Here is a 17713-nt window from a genome sequence, read left to right as displayed (position 1 = left end):
AAACTTTGATGCTTCATCAAGTGAGATCAACTTTCAAGACAAGAGTAAAATTGATGTAAAAACTTGAAAAGAATTACATTTAAAGCAATACTTTAGCAAAGTGATGTTCTCAATTACTGTTCATTAGGAACAGTAACTACCCTTGCTCACATTTTGTATAAGGTGTATAGATGTTTAGATTAGTCTCGTATACATATTTAACAAGTTATTTTAACAATTATTTCACGGTTTATATCTGCCCCCCCTTGTAAAATCTTTCAAGATCCGCCACTGATCAGGCTCTATAAAAAAAATGTACGCTGAACAATTCCTTTTCCAAATATGTTGATATCTAAAATAGTTAATTGGTACTTAAAATAACATCTCAATAATAATAAGAGAAGCGTCTTATACAATAACAAACTAAAATGACCTCCACCATTGAGATAAGCTCCAATTCAGCTCCGCATCTACTACACTCCTTTTAATTTTAACTTGCATCTTAAGTTATCTGCAAATAAATGTCAAAGAAGAGGTAAAATATAGGTGACAGAAATAAAAATCATGTCAGAATTTAGACTTACAAAAAACCAAACATAGTGACTAATGTCTCCGCATAATTAGAACTTAGTGTTCTCATTAATCATTCTGAAAACCGTAAGTAATTTTAAAGGTTCTGTATGGCATGGTGAGATGGGTAGAAGAACCACTAAACCCTAATTATACACGTGTCACTCCCATGTTAATTATTTTCCCGCCTATGCACATTGGATTTCAGAGAACATGATTAATCCATGTAATAATAAACCCTAAGACTATCTTCTTCCTTTTTTCGCCGTCAACCCTTCAAAAGACAACTCAACAACTCCTCCCTCTATGACTCTCTCACTTCTCATCATTAATCACCATTAATAATATTAAAGCAAAAGCCTATGCACATTGGACTCTCTCACTCTTGTCGTAAAAGTGATCCCATTATTGATATCGAGATCAGGTATATGAATTGCATAGTTTGAGGCTCTAAGAACAGTTGTCGATTGTGTATTACGGAGTACGTTGGATTGAGTTGAGCATGATTTCATTTCACATTGAATTTATGTCAACTTTTGCTTTGTTTTATGACAATTTGTTGGTTTTATTCATGTTGTTTGAGTCGTACTGTGAAGAGTAAAATATCATGGAATGAATGGTGAAACACATGGAGATATTGAATGCCAAAGTGTATCTTAGTTAAGCCTTCATCTAAGTATACATGCTTTTAAATTACAATAAAAGGTGGTGAACAAAATTTTGTTTTGGTAATTGTTTGTTAATTCCATGTTTGTTATTCATGGAGCATCAGGCAGAGGTTATCAAGAAGAAGAATGAAACTGTTAGTCATTTTTCCAAGGAGGCATATAAATGCTATGGTCAAAAACAAAGTAGCAAAAGAAAGTATCAAAATACCTGCATCGTGCTGCTGTAGTCGAGGGATGAGCCTGGTAAATAATTCACAACATAAAACCAATAAATTGATGGAACATCAACTAAGTAAGAGCAAATAGCTAACTGATAAACAAAATAATGGACAAGAAGAAAACTGGCCGTTACCTGTAAATCTTACTTCGATCAAAATCCTTTCTTGCTAAGAAATAGGGCAGTAAACGGTATACGTTGTTTCCCACAAATTGATGGATAATATGATAGATCAATAATCAAGTTTTGAGAAATTTAGTAACAAATGATAAATAAAAAAGCGTATCTAGGATCTAAATAATGGGAGGAAGTATGAACTATGTGAACATTTAAAAGATAGAGCTAAAAGATTGAAAGGATCAAGTGGGAATGTTAGAACAGAGTTTGATAGATATCTCAATGAGATACATGGGGAGGACGAAGAGAGTTTTCAGGTATTACCCTGGTGGCGACTTAATGGACCGTGATAGTCGGTTGTTTCACGTATGGCACGTGATATATTGGCTATACCTTTATCCATTGTTGCATCGGAATCCGCCTTTAGCGTAGGAGGTTGCCATCTTGATTCATTTAGAAGTTCATTGTCTCCTAAGGTAACAGTTTACTTTTTACTTTATCCTTTATTTTAACTAGTTTTTGTTTTGTTTTATTTAGCTAAATTCTAGTTCAACAAATTTTCGTTGAATTTCCCGAAACCCTTGTAAGATGTACAAAATTTGATTTGTTGTCAAGATTGGATCCGTATCAGAGGAACTCCAACAGAAACTCCAATGCCTCTTGAGATAGAAGATTTTATTCAAGAATTTGAAGAAGTTGAGAAAGGTAATAAATCCCAGAAGTGCTACTTTTTCTATTTCTGTTGCATCTGGGTTAGAAATGAACAAGGAGAAATATGAAATTTATTTAAATGGGATGGAATCAACTGATGTGAGGCATGTTCCCATTTAGATATTTAGATATTTGGGGATCTCAATCACTTATTTTATACTTATAAAAGGATGGCGGCAGTGAGTGATTGTACTAGACTGGTGGAGAAAGTAGTGGGAAGAATAAGGGGTTGGGGTGCAAAGAAACTTAGCTATGCAAGCAGATTGGTGTTAACTCAACTACATTCCTTTTGGGCCAGGATTTTTGTGATTCCAGTTATTTGAGAGTTAGCTATGCAGGCATTTACTAGTTAGCTATTTGAGAGTTAGTTATTTGATAGTTAGCTATGCAGCCATTTGAGCCATTTTTGTGATTTTTTTGGGTTAATACAGATTGGATAAGAAACTTAGCTATGCAAATTAAAATAATGAAAATGATTGGTAGCTTACAATATCCCAATCTCGATATTGAACATATTTATCATCATCAATACACTCGGGTCGATCAGTAGGAGGAGCTAGCTTGTCAACTTCAAAGCCAAGTTCAAAAAAACTGAAAGAAAATAGCACACGTAATCAATGTAATTGCTCGTAATAATTCTTCCCACCTAATTATTTTTTCGGAATAGAGTAAGCATATTTAGAGATAAGTATACAAACCTTAAATAATAATCAATAGGCCTGACAGTCTTCTGAGACGCTTCACGAAGAAAGAAATCAATTTGTAGCTTCGATAGCACAATTTCGTCTATTGTGCGAGACGACTTTACCTTTTTATTAAAGACATAGTAGATTGTTATTTATTGAGGACATAGTAGATTGTCAAGTAAAGCAATTAGGATCGACAAAAAGAAGGTCGTAACATACAGCATAGTCTTCAAGCCTTATATATGCTGCAAGCCTCTGACCCACCGAACCAAAAAAATCAGCCAGTAATGGGGCCTGTTGTAAGATAAATGTCGTATTCTTCCAAGTAATAGAATGACATCCTTGGTTGCTCAAGAAAGACAACTCCACACGTGGAGGTGACAAGAACAGCTCAGAACAGCCAAAAACAGTGCAACTACCTTGTGTAGGTCTCCGTTCATTGCATATTCCATAAACGCATCCCTGGCCCATGTTTTATTTTGTGTACTTTGCACAAGTATCCTTGTAACTTCCATTCTGTCTCTCTGGAGCACTCAAATGGACATGTGGAAATATTAAAATAATACATTCGACAAACAAAATAACAAAAGAATAACAACAAAGCGTACATACATTATGAAAGCAAACCCGCCAAAGCAAGTCAAGGATTGTTAGGCTTCCACCAGGAACTCTGGATAATGTAAGAGTAGTACGATTATAAGTATAGAGATATAGAGTAGCACTATGACTCAAAGATAAAATGTGTTACTCTAACAGAAAATGCATAGTTTGATGTTAGACACATATTTTGATTATGAAGTCGAAAGAATGAGTTGAAATTACATGATATTTGTGCTGAAGTCAAGAGCGATGTGATCAGCTTTTGCACCCCTCTGAAGAAGATAGTGGGTCAACCTAGGAGCACGGTGTTTAGCGGCAAGATGAAGGGTTGTCAATTCAGGTTTCAATAAGTCTTCCAGGCCAATAACAACATTTTTAGTTTCGCCATTAAAGACGGCAGTAGCAATTTCCAAAGCATCACGCTCAAATATCTGCTTAGCTGTAAAATAATGACGGACTTGTTGGAATCCAGGGTCTTTGATGAGTTTCATAAACTCATCTTTCTCGTCATTGGCTACAGCAACATACAACCTTTGATATGGCAACCTTATTGCGTGTATAGATGATAGGCTAACAAACAGGAAAACGTATTACGCCAATATCTAAGATGACTTGAATTCTTGTAAATTAAAAAATAAGATTACATACCTCTTCCATGTCGTCGATTATATGAGACGCTAAACAGATCTGTAAGATGAAATTCAAAAACCCTAAACACAAAGATACAATCAAGTGACCAAATTACTCAAACAAACAAGGGGAAAAAACAAAAGACAGAAAACAGAGACTCCCGGACAATATATTGATTTAAAAATAAATCAAGTAATCCACTCGGACAATATATTGATTGAGTGAAGTTGAATGATATGATAGCAAATTAACAAGTAGAAGAAAACGGAGAACGAAAATCTGAAAAAAATAAAAAAAAAAAAAATGAAATTGGACATACTGATTATTAAGATTGACTGCAAATATTGGTGAGGTGAAAGGAGACGCGTCAAAATACCAAAACCCCGATTTCTCTTTTTATATAAGAATTCCCTATTTACTAAAAGAAAAGAATAAGGTGAAAAAACTCAAAATACCAAAAGATTTCTCTTTTTATTGTCCCTATTTACTAAAAAAAGAATAAGAAAAAACAATATTTCCATTTTGAAAAAATCTCTTATTTACTTTCCTGTTTTGATATAATCCATTATTTAAAATTTGTCTCTAAGATTATTATGATAAAAAATTCGTTGTTTGTATGTTAAATCGTAACTAAATGATATGCTAATAAAAAAATTATAAACAAATTTCATTAATTTTGTTTAAAATATATACATTTCATGCAATTACTCAATTTTTTGATTAGTTTTATAGTTAATTTTTTTTTTCTAAAAATAAAAACTCTATAAATATCCCGCATTCATTGTGCGGGTTCTAAACTAATAAGAATATAAGATATAAGAAAAGTGAAAGTGAATAAAAATCTAAAGGAGACTCCCGGCTGCTTTAGAGGAGGACACTCTTGAAAGTTGAGACTTGAGACTAGTTTTTTTAGGGCGCTTATTATTCCGATATTTCCCTCTCCCATTATTATCGCCTAGACCCGGTAAAATGGACTCGATCCGAATGATCCAACCCGAATAACCCGACTCGAAAGTCAAGAGAGTATAACGACTTTGGAATACGTTTTACACTTATAACCGTTTTTCGTTCTTATACCACAAATTTTAAAATGTCCGAGTTCATATGTTGAATTCACTATTTGTAGGTATTGGTTTCATGTACAATCGAGTATTTTTGTGTTATGCACAAATGCAAAGTTGGTCTTTTAAAGAGCGACTTCAGTAATATTGACTAAAAAAACTAAACCGGACTTTCACAAAGAGCGTTTTTTTATAAATAACATGAAAACATTACTTAGAATTTGTGATATAATAATTACAATGACATAGTACAGAGTCTACAGACACGACATCTAGGCTGGATTTGCGAGGGTTTTATATAAATTGTTCAAAATTGTCTCCAAGGGGCTCGAACTTGTACACTCTCGCTACAATGTTTAAAGAACTACTGCACAGTAACACAAAGTTGTAATTTCTAACATCTCACTACATTTTACTTCAAACTTTGTATATTCTAGCTCAATATTAGTGTTATCTAACCAAAAGTCGCTCCTAAAGAGCGGTTTTGCTTTTTCTTCTCGAAGATATGTAATACTACTAACACAAAATCTCATTGAAGACGGCACGTATCCGTCACTTTCGAGTGACGGATACCATTTCCTCTCACAAATGACCCAAATAGAGGAGAGAGGGAAGCACATGGGGGTGCCCCCACCTTGCCCCCCTATCCGTTTTGTGAGTGGCATTACCCGTCACTTGCTCCGACTCGTCTTCAGCAAGACTAACTGACTAACACAAAATCTCATTGAAGACGGCACGTATCCGTCACTTTGGAGTGACGGATATCATTTCCTCTCACAAATGACCCAAATAGAGGAGAGAGGGAAGCAGCAATAGAGAGGATCATATGATTCTCTTATTTTTTTTCTTTCATCTTCTCATTCTTTAACATATCAATAAGAAACACCATATAAACTGTTGGAAAATATCCATACGTATCAACACTTTTTCATTTGTTTCTTCACACATCCTACACTCCCCTCACCGAATATACGGTTTCAGTATATACGGAAAATCCATATCCGATAAGGATAGTCAATAATGAGAATTTAAAACCGTATATCCGATACGGTTTTGCAAATTGTATACGGTTTTGCTGTACCCTACCTAGGGGTGTTAACGAGCCGAGCCGAGCCCGAGCCCGAGCTTGGCCTTGCTCGGCTTGTGTTCAAGAACCAAAACTCGAGTTCGAGCTAATCTCGAGTTTGAAAAAAATGTGTTCGTTATAAAACTTGCGAGCTTTAATGCGAGTTAAAGCCAAACTCGAGCCCAAATTGAGCTTATATAAAACTATTTATTTTTTTATTTTTTTCTTTCAATCTTTTCAATAACAAGACTCAAAGGTTATATGTAAAAATATTTGGCAAATCAGCGAGACATTTGATAGATGTGATACAAAAAATAATCATAATAAAATATTTTTATAAAATATGAGCAATATCTTATGTAATCACACAAGTTCGAGCCGCTCGTGAGCTTTTCGAATCGAGCCAACCTTTAATCGGTTTGACGCGTTAAGCTCTTGAGCCGAGCCCGAACCCGAGCTGAACTCGCACGAGCCGAGCCAATCTCGAGTAGCTCGTAAGCTGTCTCGTCTCATTAACCGCCCTAGCCCTAGCCCTAGCCCTACCCATAGTTATGTGTCAAATGTCAATGTATAGGATCAACGAGGTCTTAGAATTACAAAGGCACCACGAATCAAAATCTGGGTTTACTTGTATAGTAGTAGTCTTCGTATTCATATTCTGGTTTACTTCATTTCCATTGACGATGACGATAATCAAAATCTCAGGTAATCTTCTTCGAATCTCCTCTATTCAATCTCATTTTCAATTTATTCGCCCTAATTACATTCCTCATTTCTCAATTTCCACAAATCCTGATCCCCAATTGTTTCTTGATTCTGTTTTACAACAATGCCGTTCTGGGTTTACTAGAATTGATATTCCGATTTCGATATTTCATCAATTGTACTCTCTTCGTCCTCGTCCTTCTATTATTACCTTCAATCAGCTATTTAATGCCATGTCAAGATTAAACCCCATCCCCCCTTTTCTACTATCATTACTCTCTATAACCAACTTCAATTCTCTGGCCGCCGCCTCAATTCCCATTCCATTGGTATTCTAGCCAAGTGTTTTTGCTCCTTGGGCCGTGTCGATTTTGCCTTCTCTCTTCTGGGTAAGCGCCTTAAGCTTGGTTATTCACCTGATATTGTCATTATCACTATTTTACTCAATGGGCTGATTGATTCTGATAAGTTGAACCAAGCTGTTAAATTATTGGATAAAACCATTAAGCTTGGGATACAACCCTCCCTTGTTACTTACGGTTCTATGCTTAGAGGTCTTTGCCGTTCTGGCGACAATGCTTCTGCTCTTCGCTTGCTTCAAAATATGGAGTCTAAAGCCCCTTTGAAGCCCAATGTCGTCATTTATAATACCATCATTGATAGCCTTAGTAAAGACCAATTGTTACCTCAAGCACTTTGCCTTTTCAAGGAAATGAAAGCCAAGAGCATTTTGCCTGATGTCGTAACCTATAATACCTTAATTCGAGGACTATGTAGGTTAGGGAGTTGGAATGATGCTAAGGTATTGTGGACTGAGATGTTGCACAACAAAATTGCTCCTGGCATTGACACCTACAACACCTTAGTTGACATGTACTGCAAAGAAGGAAATGTCGATGAAGCAAGGGCTATTTTTGGACTTATGACTAAGAGAGGTGTGCGCGCCGACATTATTACATACAATACTTTGTTGGAGGGGTATTGTTTGCGTGGAGAGATGGAGGGGGCGGAAAAGATCCTGGATATTATGGTGAAAGATGGTGTCATGCCTGATGTTGTGACTTCCACCAGCCTAATCAATGGTTATTGCAAGTCTAATAAGGTTGATAAAGCTTTGGAGATGCTCCAGGACATGCATCGTAAAGGAACCCATATAGCACCAGATGTTTTCGCTTATAGCACCATTACAGATGCCTTGTGCAAGGATAAGAAATTCCAGCTTGCAATCCAGCTTTTTAAAGATATGCAAGATCGAGGTATGGCACCCGATGTGGTCATTTACAATGCATTGCTTGACGGCTTTTTAAAAAATGCACAGATTGATACGACGATCTCCTTACGTAAAGAGATGGAGAATAATGGAGTGGCCCCTGATATTATTACGTATAGTACAATTATTAATGGTCTTTGTGAAGTTGGGCGACCAGTTGAAGCAGTAGCTGTGTTCTCTTGTCTTGTAGCTAAGGGGTTGCGACCAAATGTAACTACCTATACGACAATGATCAAAGTGCTATGTAGTCAAGGGTTGTTAGGTGATGCAACCAAAATTTTAAAGCAGATGGCGGACGATGGATGTTCTCCAAACCAACGCACCTACTATACAATTATTAAAGGATTTCTGGATGCTAATGATCTTGCCAAGGCGTTGGATCATCTTCACATTATGAGGAGCCAAGGACTTGCTGCGGACGCCGTCACTCAGTCTTTGTTTCTTCGCTTCCTCACCGATCCTAGTGTTAGTGATAAAGATAAAGCGTTGCTTCAAAAGTATTTTCCGGAATATGATGGTATGTGCCTCTTTGCTATTTTGATATCAATGTTTTGATCATAATCTTAACTGCTATGGCTGATGTGTGTCATCATAATTTTAAACCTCAGCCTTCTCTCGTGCATCTTACCTTATTTTTTGTTGTCAAATTATTTGTGCATTGAAGTTCTGATGATAAAATTGTGAGCAACAATTGGTAAAGTTATACTAAACATTTTACTCATTTACGGTTATCAGGGGAAGAAAAGAGAATAGAGAATGAATGAAGAAGCAAATTGTGATTGTAATTGAGAAGCAGTGTGATTGCAAAGAAAACATGGCTAAGCAAGTAAGGATTTTGCCACCGTGTTAACACAAGTCAATGGCCTGGCGCTACATACAGATATGGAGAACATGAGTTGTCCCTGGTGTTCTCACATACACTATCATAGATGGCTCAGTTAACTAGCTGGGCTGCGTGGAGAAACCATTGAGAGAAAGCTCTACTAAGGGATGCAAGTCGTAACAGAACTATCCAAGAAAACAGACGACATTATATGTGCTCCAAATGATCACATCTTCAGCGTGAACATCAGTTGATTTCTTAATGCTAATGATATGAGAAATGCTTCACAATGCTTGTAATTGTCTTGAAGATCAAATGCTTTGCAGCTGGTAATCACGCTACAAGGTAAACTGATATTGTAAGAGAGATGTAAACAAAGCTTTCCTGCAGTTTTGAGAAAATTGACATGGGGTTGTATGGTCTGATTTGTAGTACATAATAGTTTTGAGAGAATTTTTTTGCAAAATAAATTTTTCTTGCCTCTGTCTCTTTTATTTCACCCTTTGTACTCATTTTTGGCATTTTATTGCCAATGTTTGGTTTTGATGGTATGCTTTTAGTAAACCCAGTGTTTTGTAAAGCAACTTTATAGAATTGTTTACGGCTTCAAAAATAAATGTTTTCTTGTTTGAATATTAATTTATTTCAAACTTATTTTCGCACATATGTAAGACAAATTAATAGGGAAAACCGTAAAATCCCAAAATTCACTATATGGATTCGATCCGGTTTAACTAGGTGCCCAAAAACCGTATACATAGTCAAACAATTTACACATCCGTATAAATGGATTATGGATCCAATTTCAAAGTTTGAGACATTATATTATCATCAAAAGAAAAATATTAATTTACTTAAAACTTATTTTGGCGCCCCTTAGGTGAAAGATAAGTTAGTAGGGAAAAAAAAATCCCAAAATTCACTATATGGATTCGATCCGGTTTAACTAGGTGCCCAAAAACCTGTATACATGGTCAAACAATTTACATATCCAATAAGTTTGAGTCATTATATTATCATCAAATAGTTAGTCACCCAAGTACGGCCCCGTTCGGCCTTTTACATAAGCTTCGTCTCTGGTACTGCCGCTCAGGTGAATAACACTCGGTAGTAGTTTTGAGAAAATAGACTGGACGCTTTTAGAGACATCGTTGAATTTGAAACGTGCTAACTCTAACAATAACATTAATCTAAAATGTTAAATTTGCAAAGTGCGATGAAATACTCAAAATTGATCAATTTTAAAACCATCTCCTTTCTTTTTGTATTGTCCATTTTTAACTTATTACTATTGAAATCTTTTATATCTTGTAATCAATGTGTTTATAATTATTTCTAACATCTTTCTTCAACTTTATATTCATTCAACCACATTATTGAACCAAAAATTCTTGTGTCCTCCGGAGGACCGTTCTGGAATTTTTCTGATTGAACATCTTGGAATTTTTCTGATTGAACATCTTAGCTATTGTACCGTTATAAGGTATGAAGATCAAACTTGGACGAAAGTGTTACACTTGTAGTCTTTCGACTAGAAGAAAAAACATACAGCTACATAAATCATCGCTGTTGATGCCCCATTTATATATTAGTTGAAAATTTGATGATCTCTTAACAAAAACTCAAGTATCACATTCTTTGGCATTTCCCAGCAAACATACAAACTGCTTTCAACAGAAGCAATGGAAAAAAATAAAAAAAATAATACAATACTCTCAAGAAAATGATTTGTTGAACCGGCATTTTCATCCCAAGAAGACGGACGTGACTGATTGCTTGCCATGCCTGGTATACATGAAAAGGTAGCTGGGTGACTACTATGTAAAATTATTTCACACAACCTCTTTACGAAAAATACTCCGCTCGACATTGAGCTTTCATGGCAAGTAATTTAGCCAGCAAGGCATCATGGTGGCTAGAGAAACTCAAGGTCGTTTAGGAGGGGAAGCAAATGGAGGCCGTTCCCTCTGTTGACAGGGAACACGCTTATTTGGAGATGACGTCTTCCCTCCTGCCTGCCGCAATCTCTCTGCAACGAAGTTTCATAAGTCAAGCACAGGAACTCAATCAGTGAAAAACACAAGCAATTTCTAGAATGGTGCAGCTTTATGAGAAACAAACAGTGATATGAACAAGCATTCATGAAAATGCAGAAGTTTAGCAGATTCCTGAATGAGCGTAAACTTGCTACAAACAGTTTTAACTATTCAAAAGGGAGTAGGTTGAAGCCAATTCCTGAATGAGCGAAAACTCGCTACATCATTGCTACAAGTTGCAAACAGCGTATTGTGACAAACCAACCATCTATGTCAAGATTTCCACTGCTATAAATAAGTTCTTTTTAATCGTCAAGTTTTATATCCCTGATTCCCTAATCCTGCAAGTCATCTCTCAAAATATGAATGTCTTCATTACTCACCCCTTAAATTTCATTTGTTTGGTTAGCAAAATGGAGGTGGGCAAATTTGGAGGGAGCAAAGATGGAGCCCTCCATTTCCCTCCTACAGGCTACAAGTCAATTTGAAATCCCTCATCCCTCTTTCCCTCCCATTTTTGTATTCAAACAAACCCTTAAAGTGAACATGGCTATATATAGGACAAAACTAACCTAAAGTCTTTCACGGGATTACTATACAATGTTTATGTAACGAATCTGCTTCTGCAACAGTGAAATTGCTTTGTAACAATGTGAACAATTCAAAAATTTGCATCAAGCTGAAGTATTGTTCTTTTTCTCTTCATAAATCATAACAGCTTACCATCTTCTTAAGCTGCTCATTAAAGTTTGTTACGTCTTCACTCAATTTGTAAGTTATTTCCCAAGACTTGGATGATGCTTGCAGAAATAACCAACTCAGCACCAATGCTTAGGTACACACATTAAGCAGATTAAGAAGTAATATCAAGCATACCTCGTTTCACCTCGAGTTCTTTATCGAGTTCTTCCTTCCACAATCTTTGCTTCTCAGCAGAGCTTGGACTGCAACAATAAATTTTCTGCTATTACTCCGTAAAATAAATTAATAATTTAACAAAGCTTCACAAAAACAACACTAATGACACTCAGTAACCTTGAAATAAAACCTTCCTTCTGAAGCTCTTTGGCCTCAGGAACCTCCTTTAATGATTGCTCACTAAGGTTTTTATCTGGAATGGGTTTGCTATGGCTGACAGCGCTCGCAGTTTTGGAAACATCAGCAACATTTGAGAATCTTCTGCTAGGTGGTGACTTGCTCTTTGCGAGCAAATTACTCAGATTATCACCGTTCATATCCCCAAAAACTGTAGGTGAAGGTGAGGCTGTATTTAATGTGTTATAAAACTCTTCATTCAGCTTCTTGAGATCTAAGGCCTGCATAGGTTAAAAAAAGTAGGTGAATAAAATGTGACTTCATGTGAATCATTAAAAATAATTACTCCGTACTATTCTGGTGGTATTCTCATATTTTCCTTCAATCTTATTTTACCTTTTCTTCCAAGAACGCCCTGATTTTTGACTCAGTAACTTCTTCATCATCATCAGCTAATGGTTCACTTGGAAACGTGAACTCAGATGCCACATTACAAGATGACTCAGCAATGCCACAATCTTCTCGAGGAAGCGACCCTGTGTCGCTTCGTCCAACTTCACGGCTAAGATCAAACTTGCAAGCCCAATCATCGTTTGGCTCACACATAGGATTGAAACTCTGTCTTGTAGAAAACACTAGTTAGTCAATTCATAGCAATTTGAAAAATGGATAAATTCAATCAATATATATGGCTACAAAAATTTACTACCTCCATGCAGTCATTTCTGAGCATTGCTGGATTCAGGTCAACTGATGCCCCCATAGAAAAGCCGTCTTTATCATCTAAAACACACATTTCATCATCATTATAGTTTGTGCCCCAAAGAGGACGTGTTCCAGAAAAATTCTCTGGATAAACAGTTGAGCATCCGACACTGCCCAAGTTGCAATTGTCTTTTAAACCGCCACTAAATGTCCGTGTAGCATTGCTTCTGCTGTTTAAGAATTAAGTAAACAAGTTATTCGGTCTCTACGGTCATGAATCATGATAAACTCAGCCAACATAGGTGTGAAAAGGAGCGAGTAGAGAAAAGGACTGATAAATATGTCAGTCCACACTCCACATACATGCTTTTCTGATCCACGGGTGTTGTTGCGGCCTTGCTTTTCACAATTTCCTGACATTAAGGCCACAATAAGCTGTGATAACATTGACGAATGAAAGTATAAGGCACAAAGTTTTTGCAATTAGACTAACAGTGACTGAACGACGAAAAACAGGCTGAGATGCTCGATATTCTTCATTGACAAAAGGATGCTGCATAAAAGAAAAATATTATCAGCATACTACATGTTGTAGAACTCTGGCCCATTTGCAGCCCTTATGCAGAATGAGATACTAATACAATACAATTCTACATACATTTTAAGAGGGGATAAATTGATGAATAGAGGAGATAGTGAAGTATCCAAGATGTGCATCATACAACAACAACAACAACAACAACAACAACAACAACAACATCAGAGCCTTAATCCCAAAATGACTGACATGAATCATTTCAACCGTCCATGGGTGAACGCACGCCTCAAAATGCGAATAAAAAAAGGGAAAATGAAAAACAAAAAGGGAGAACGAAAATGTAATGGAAAGTCAAGGTAAACTTAGGAGTTTTAAAATCGAATTCTGGATTTCTTTTATAAAAACTTAAAATTTAAATCGAGAGAAAAAATTAAAACGATTTTTAAAAACCGAAATAGAATTAAGGATCCGGAATGCCTTAAAAGTAAGCCAAGTAAAATCTATAAGAAAGTGGTTGTTAAAAAAGTGTAATAAAGGAGAGAAGAATAAATAATTTAATTTCTTTAAATTAAATAAAAAAACCGAATATGGGAAAAAAACATCAAATACTAAAAATCCACATGTATCCTTTCCCTCCATTGTGCCCTCTCCGTCACCATACTCTCCTCAAGCCCCGTAAAAATCACTCTCAACCATGTCTCCGTCTCGTCTTCCTCTACCTCTAGGGACAGTTCTCCAAGTCAGGATTGGGCGTCCATAGGTTCATGGCTAAATCTTTTCTTGTATGTCGCACATCCACCTCAACATGCGCATTCCGATCTTTTGAATGTGACAATGTTTCACGGCCCAACACTCGGAACCGTAAAGTAAGTAGCCTAATTGCCGTGCGATAAAATTTTCCCTTTAATCTTTGGGGGCATATCTTTATCGCATAGAAACCCTGAAGCACTCTTCCATTTCAACATTTCGTGAGCCACATCTCCGTCTAACTCCCCATCTTTTTAATAATAGATCCTAGATAGAAGAAATGAAAAAATGCAAAAACAATTTCACACTAAAATGGGAAATGAAATGGGAAAAAAATGCAAAATACCTGTAGTAGTTCTGAAGCAGAGGCCCTTGAATTAGCTTCTCTGTGGCCAAAATGTGAAACAGAGGGTTCAGAAAAGGTAAATCAAGCCAGCAGCTTAATTTTGAAGTTAAATACAGTATTAGAGTTCCATTTCAAAGGTAAATTGCCAGAAAATGTGAACAAACCAAAGAGTGAAATATGACGAACATCTTACGTCTGTAAGCACTTGTTCAAGAAATCCTTTCCATCAGCAGATAAATGCTCAGGGATAGGAGGAGGAGACTTTGTAGTTCCAATGTGAAATAGAGCAGCCACCTGGATGAACCAGAAACTAAATGCATTAATAACAAAGGAACAACTCCCAATACAAGAAGAAATGCAGCAATATGATTAAGCAGAATAGCAGATTCATGTAACATAGCTGTGAGCTGAACTTACCTCCTGATACTGGCACCAAGGAGGTTTTCCAGTAGCCATTTCAATGACCGTACAGCCAACGCTCCATATATCGGCAGAGCTGAGGTATTCGATAATCAAAGTAAGTGTCAATTTGTCTCTTATAAAACATAGGAGATATGTTCATATATCTATCAAGAGTGCATATGAGGTTATTCAAAAAAAGCAAACTATCTCAATTGGACCCTTAAATTGCACGCAAACATTAATAGGATGGAAAAACAACTTTTGATGTGGAGACTCGTGTATTCTACTTTAACAACAGTCAAAACTGTTATGCACATGTCAGTAATACACTAATACCTATCTCCATACCAGTGCTAGTGAAGCCACATATTATTATGAGCACCCCTAACATTACGGCCTTAAGAAATCACAAGGGTAGAAATAAGTCTATGATTCTCACATAACTTCTTCCAGATCAGGTCTCGCTTACTGACAGAATAAAAATTTTAGTCTTGATGGCAAGAAGAAAATATGAATTCAAAGAAACATAAAAATAGCCATTAAAAGAAAACCTAATCGAGGGGTTTGAATATAGTTTTAATACTGAAATCTACACCAATTTAATGGACATTTTATGGACATGAATCGGAATTTGAACCGAAATCTACATCAATTATACAAAACTTTCTACAACAAAATGTCTATTCTCAATTATCAGTAAATTAGGAAAGAAATGAAAATTAAAAATTAACTGGAAACCATGCCAAGCATTAGTATTCAAAGTATCATCATCATCTTGAAAGGTGAACTACGTAGCTATGGTCAGTAAGATAACTGTAGAGAGGAAACAGAGGTTTCCAAACGACTGCAACTGGGGGAATACATTAGTTTACCCCTTGCTAAGCCACTATACCACAAACCTCATTTCAAAAGCATATAAATTTTTTGCAAACAATATTTTATGCTTGACCAAATACGTAGCAACCAAAACTGAAATAAGAAGAAGAGACAATGCTAAATGATCTAAAACTACTATTCAAAGGATCGTATGCTAGGTTCAAGAATAAAGTTGAAATTTTATTACTCACAAGTTATGACCGGTTTGAGTGATAACTTCAGGAGCCATCCAATACGCAGTGCCTTTCATTGACTTTGCCCCTGTCATGGTAGCCTACCATAGTAAAGAAAGTTCATGCAGAAAAGAAGAATGAGATCAATTACCATGCACCTTCAAAGAAACACACGCAATGACAAATAAAAGATTAGAAATTTAGAATAGAAATTCACCAATTCAACAACTTTCTTCGATGCACCAAAGTCAGCAAGTTTGATACAACCTTTATCAGTAACAAGGATGTTTGCCCCCTGTAGCACCAACGCAAGACATTGATCAGCAGTAATGACAGAAATCGATATATTTGTATCCTCAAAATATTATATATTGGAGTGTTTTCTTTCTCAGTAATACCTTAATATCTCTATGCATAATTCCGTTTTTGTGCAGGTATTCCAGGCCTAATAGCAACTTCTTAGTGTACATTCGTATAACCTGGGCAATGGGACATAATGTACTCAGCTGTCTTGGTAACAACCAATCAACTTCTATATACCGAAAAACACAATAGAATGAACCACTTACGGGCTCTGGAAACGACCCGAACTTTCCTAGAAGTGAGGATATGGATCCACCGGGAACAAACTCCAATAAAATATTTAATGCCTCGTCCTCTCTTGCAGTCCCTAGATATCTCTGATAAGAAGAACGGTGGTTCAAAATCTAACAACACATCATTTCCTAAAACAAGAGAAACGGCAATATCCTTACAACTATATTTGGATGTGATAGATTCTTAAGAAGCTTCACTTCCTCCTCAAGCTCCTTTATGTGAGCCTGTTCACAAAGAAACACAAGATAACTTTGATAATTTTGCGCAATTAACACACTTGTAGCATCATTTCATACTTGCCTAATATGGTAAGTATATTAACATCTCGAGATAGTATTCGAACTAATCAGTTACTCAGTTATGCTAATTTTAGATTCTGGCTTGAACGAGTTGAGATCACCTGTATCATCTTGTGTCCCACTAGTCCACTACCTTAATAGGTTGACACATGATATCTCCAATAATAAAAATGGTAATTATAATATACCAAAGAGATTTTGTGTCATTAGGAGAAGCAATTGGGACATAAGATGGGACACAAAATGAGACAGAGGATTTGCATTGGGCTTGAACAGATTAAGTTAAAGCTGCATAAGATATGGATAATTATTCGACAAAACAGGCAATTGTACTGACATTACAAGGAAAGCAGCTTAAAAAGTCATTCTGAAGTATTCAATTATGCTACCTAATTGTACTGAAATGTCGAGGAAAGACGCTTAAAAAGGCATACTCAAGTCGTCAATACTCAGTTGTACTACCTAATTGGACTAAATCTAAATGAAGAATTAAACCTAAAGTAAACACATATAAAGCTACAACATTTTCGGAAACAAATTCATAACAATTCTTATTAGTAACACAAATTACTAAACCAAAATCGATATAATATCAAAGATCAAGATTAAACTTGATACATTCCTTATTCCTAACCTGAGTTTTATCCTTGGCACCATTCGCCGCAATTGAAACCTGCATCAATTCACAATATCAAACTTAAATAAATAAACTTGAAATCAACATCAAAATCAAACATTCCTTAAAAAATCAAATTAAGACAACGAGTATTACCTGCTTAACAGCAAGAAGCTCGCCAGAATTAATATTCAGCCCCATATAAACCCTACCAAAAGCGCCACAGCCAATCAAATTACC

The 17713-nt window shown here is 36.0% G+C and overlaps 3 protein-coding genes and 1 long non-coding RNA gene across 5 annotated transcripts; 1 reads left to right on the top strand and 3 right to left on the bottom strand.

Annotated features, from left to right (window-relative positions):
- Positions 1–410: 410 nt before the first annotated feature.
- LOC141657569 (uncharacterized) lies at positions 411–1853 on the bottom strand. Its single transcript, XR_012548794.1, has 3 exons — positions 1570–1853; positions 1426–1457; positions 411–490 (listed from the first exon to the last, which is right to left on the bottom strand). It is a non-coding gene; the product is annotated as an uncharacterized LOC141657569 (long non-coding RNA).
- Positions 1854–2989: 1136 nt separating this feature from the next.
- LOC141655545 (uncharacterized) lies at positions 2990–4744 on the bottom strand. The gene is made up of 5 exons (XM_074462620.1): positions 4722–4744; positions 3771–4118; positions 3561–3618; positions 3168–3472; positions 2990–3070 (listed from the first exon to the last, which is right to left on the bottom strand). Exons 1-4 carry the CDS (start codon positions 4742–4744, stop codon positions 3299–3301), a joined length of 603 nt encoding a protein of 200 aa, XP_074318721.1. The 3' UTR covers positions 2990–3070; positions 3168–3298.
- Positions 4745–6903: 2159 nt separating this feature from the next.
- LOC141657568 (uncharacterized) lies at positions 6904–9731 on the top strand. Its single transcript, XM_074464845.1, has 2 exons — positions 6904–8797; positions 9016–9731. The coding sequence occupies exons 1-2, from the start codon at positions 7555–7557 to the stop codon at positions 9042–9044; spliced, it is 1272 nt and encodes a 423-aa protein (XP_074320946.1). The 5' UTR covers positions 6904–7554; the 3' UTR covers positions 9045–9731.
- A 924-nt stretch (positions 9732–10655) lies between these two features.
- LOC141657567 (mitogen-activated protein kinase kinase kinase NPK1-like) lies at positions 10656–17707 on the bottom strand. 2 transcript variants are annotated; one of them, XM_074464843.1, is made up of 17 exons: positions 17630–17707; positions 17492–17530; positions 16717–16782; positions 16531–16641; positions 16360–16440; positions 16179–16256; positions 15980–16062; positions 14928–15006; positions 14704–14804; positions 14511–14550; positions 13373–13432; positions 13243–13292; positions 12884–13109; positions 12571–12792; positions 12175–12455; positions 12016–12083; positions 10656–11132 (listed from the first exon to the last, which is right to left on the bottom strand). In XM_074464843.1, exons 1-17 carry the CDS (start codon positions 17672–17674, stop codon positions 11029–11031), a joined length of 1734 nt encoding a protein of 577 aa, XP_074320944.1. In that variant the 5' UTR covers positions 17675–17707; the 3' UTR covers positions 10656–11028. The 2 variants fall into 2 exon arrangements, with proteins under 2 accessions (XP_074320944.1, XP_074320945.1); XM_074464844.1 differs by having other exon boundaries at positions 12884–13106.
- Between the last annotated feature and the right edge of the window lie 6 nt (positions 17708–17713).

This window comes from Silene latifolia, chromosome 5 (genome assembly GCF_048544455.1).
Source record: "Silene latifolia isolate original U9 population chromosome 5, ASM4854445v1, whole genome shotgun sequence".
Classification (NCBI taxonomy): Eukaryota; Viridiplantae; Streptophyta; class Magnoliopsida; order Caryophyllales; family Caryophyllaceae; genus Silene; species Silene latifolia.
Note: the sequence above shows the minus strand (reverse complement) of the source record. Positions and strands in the feature narration are given on the sequence as shown.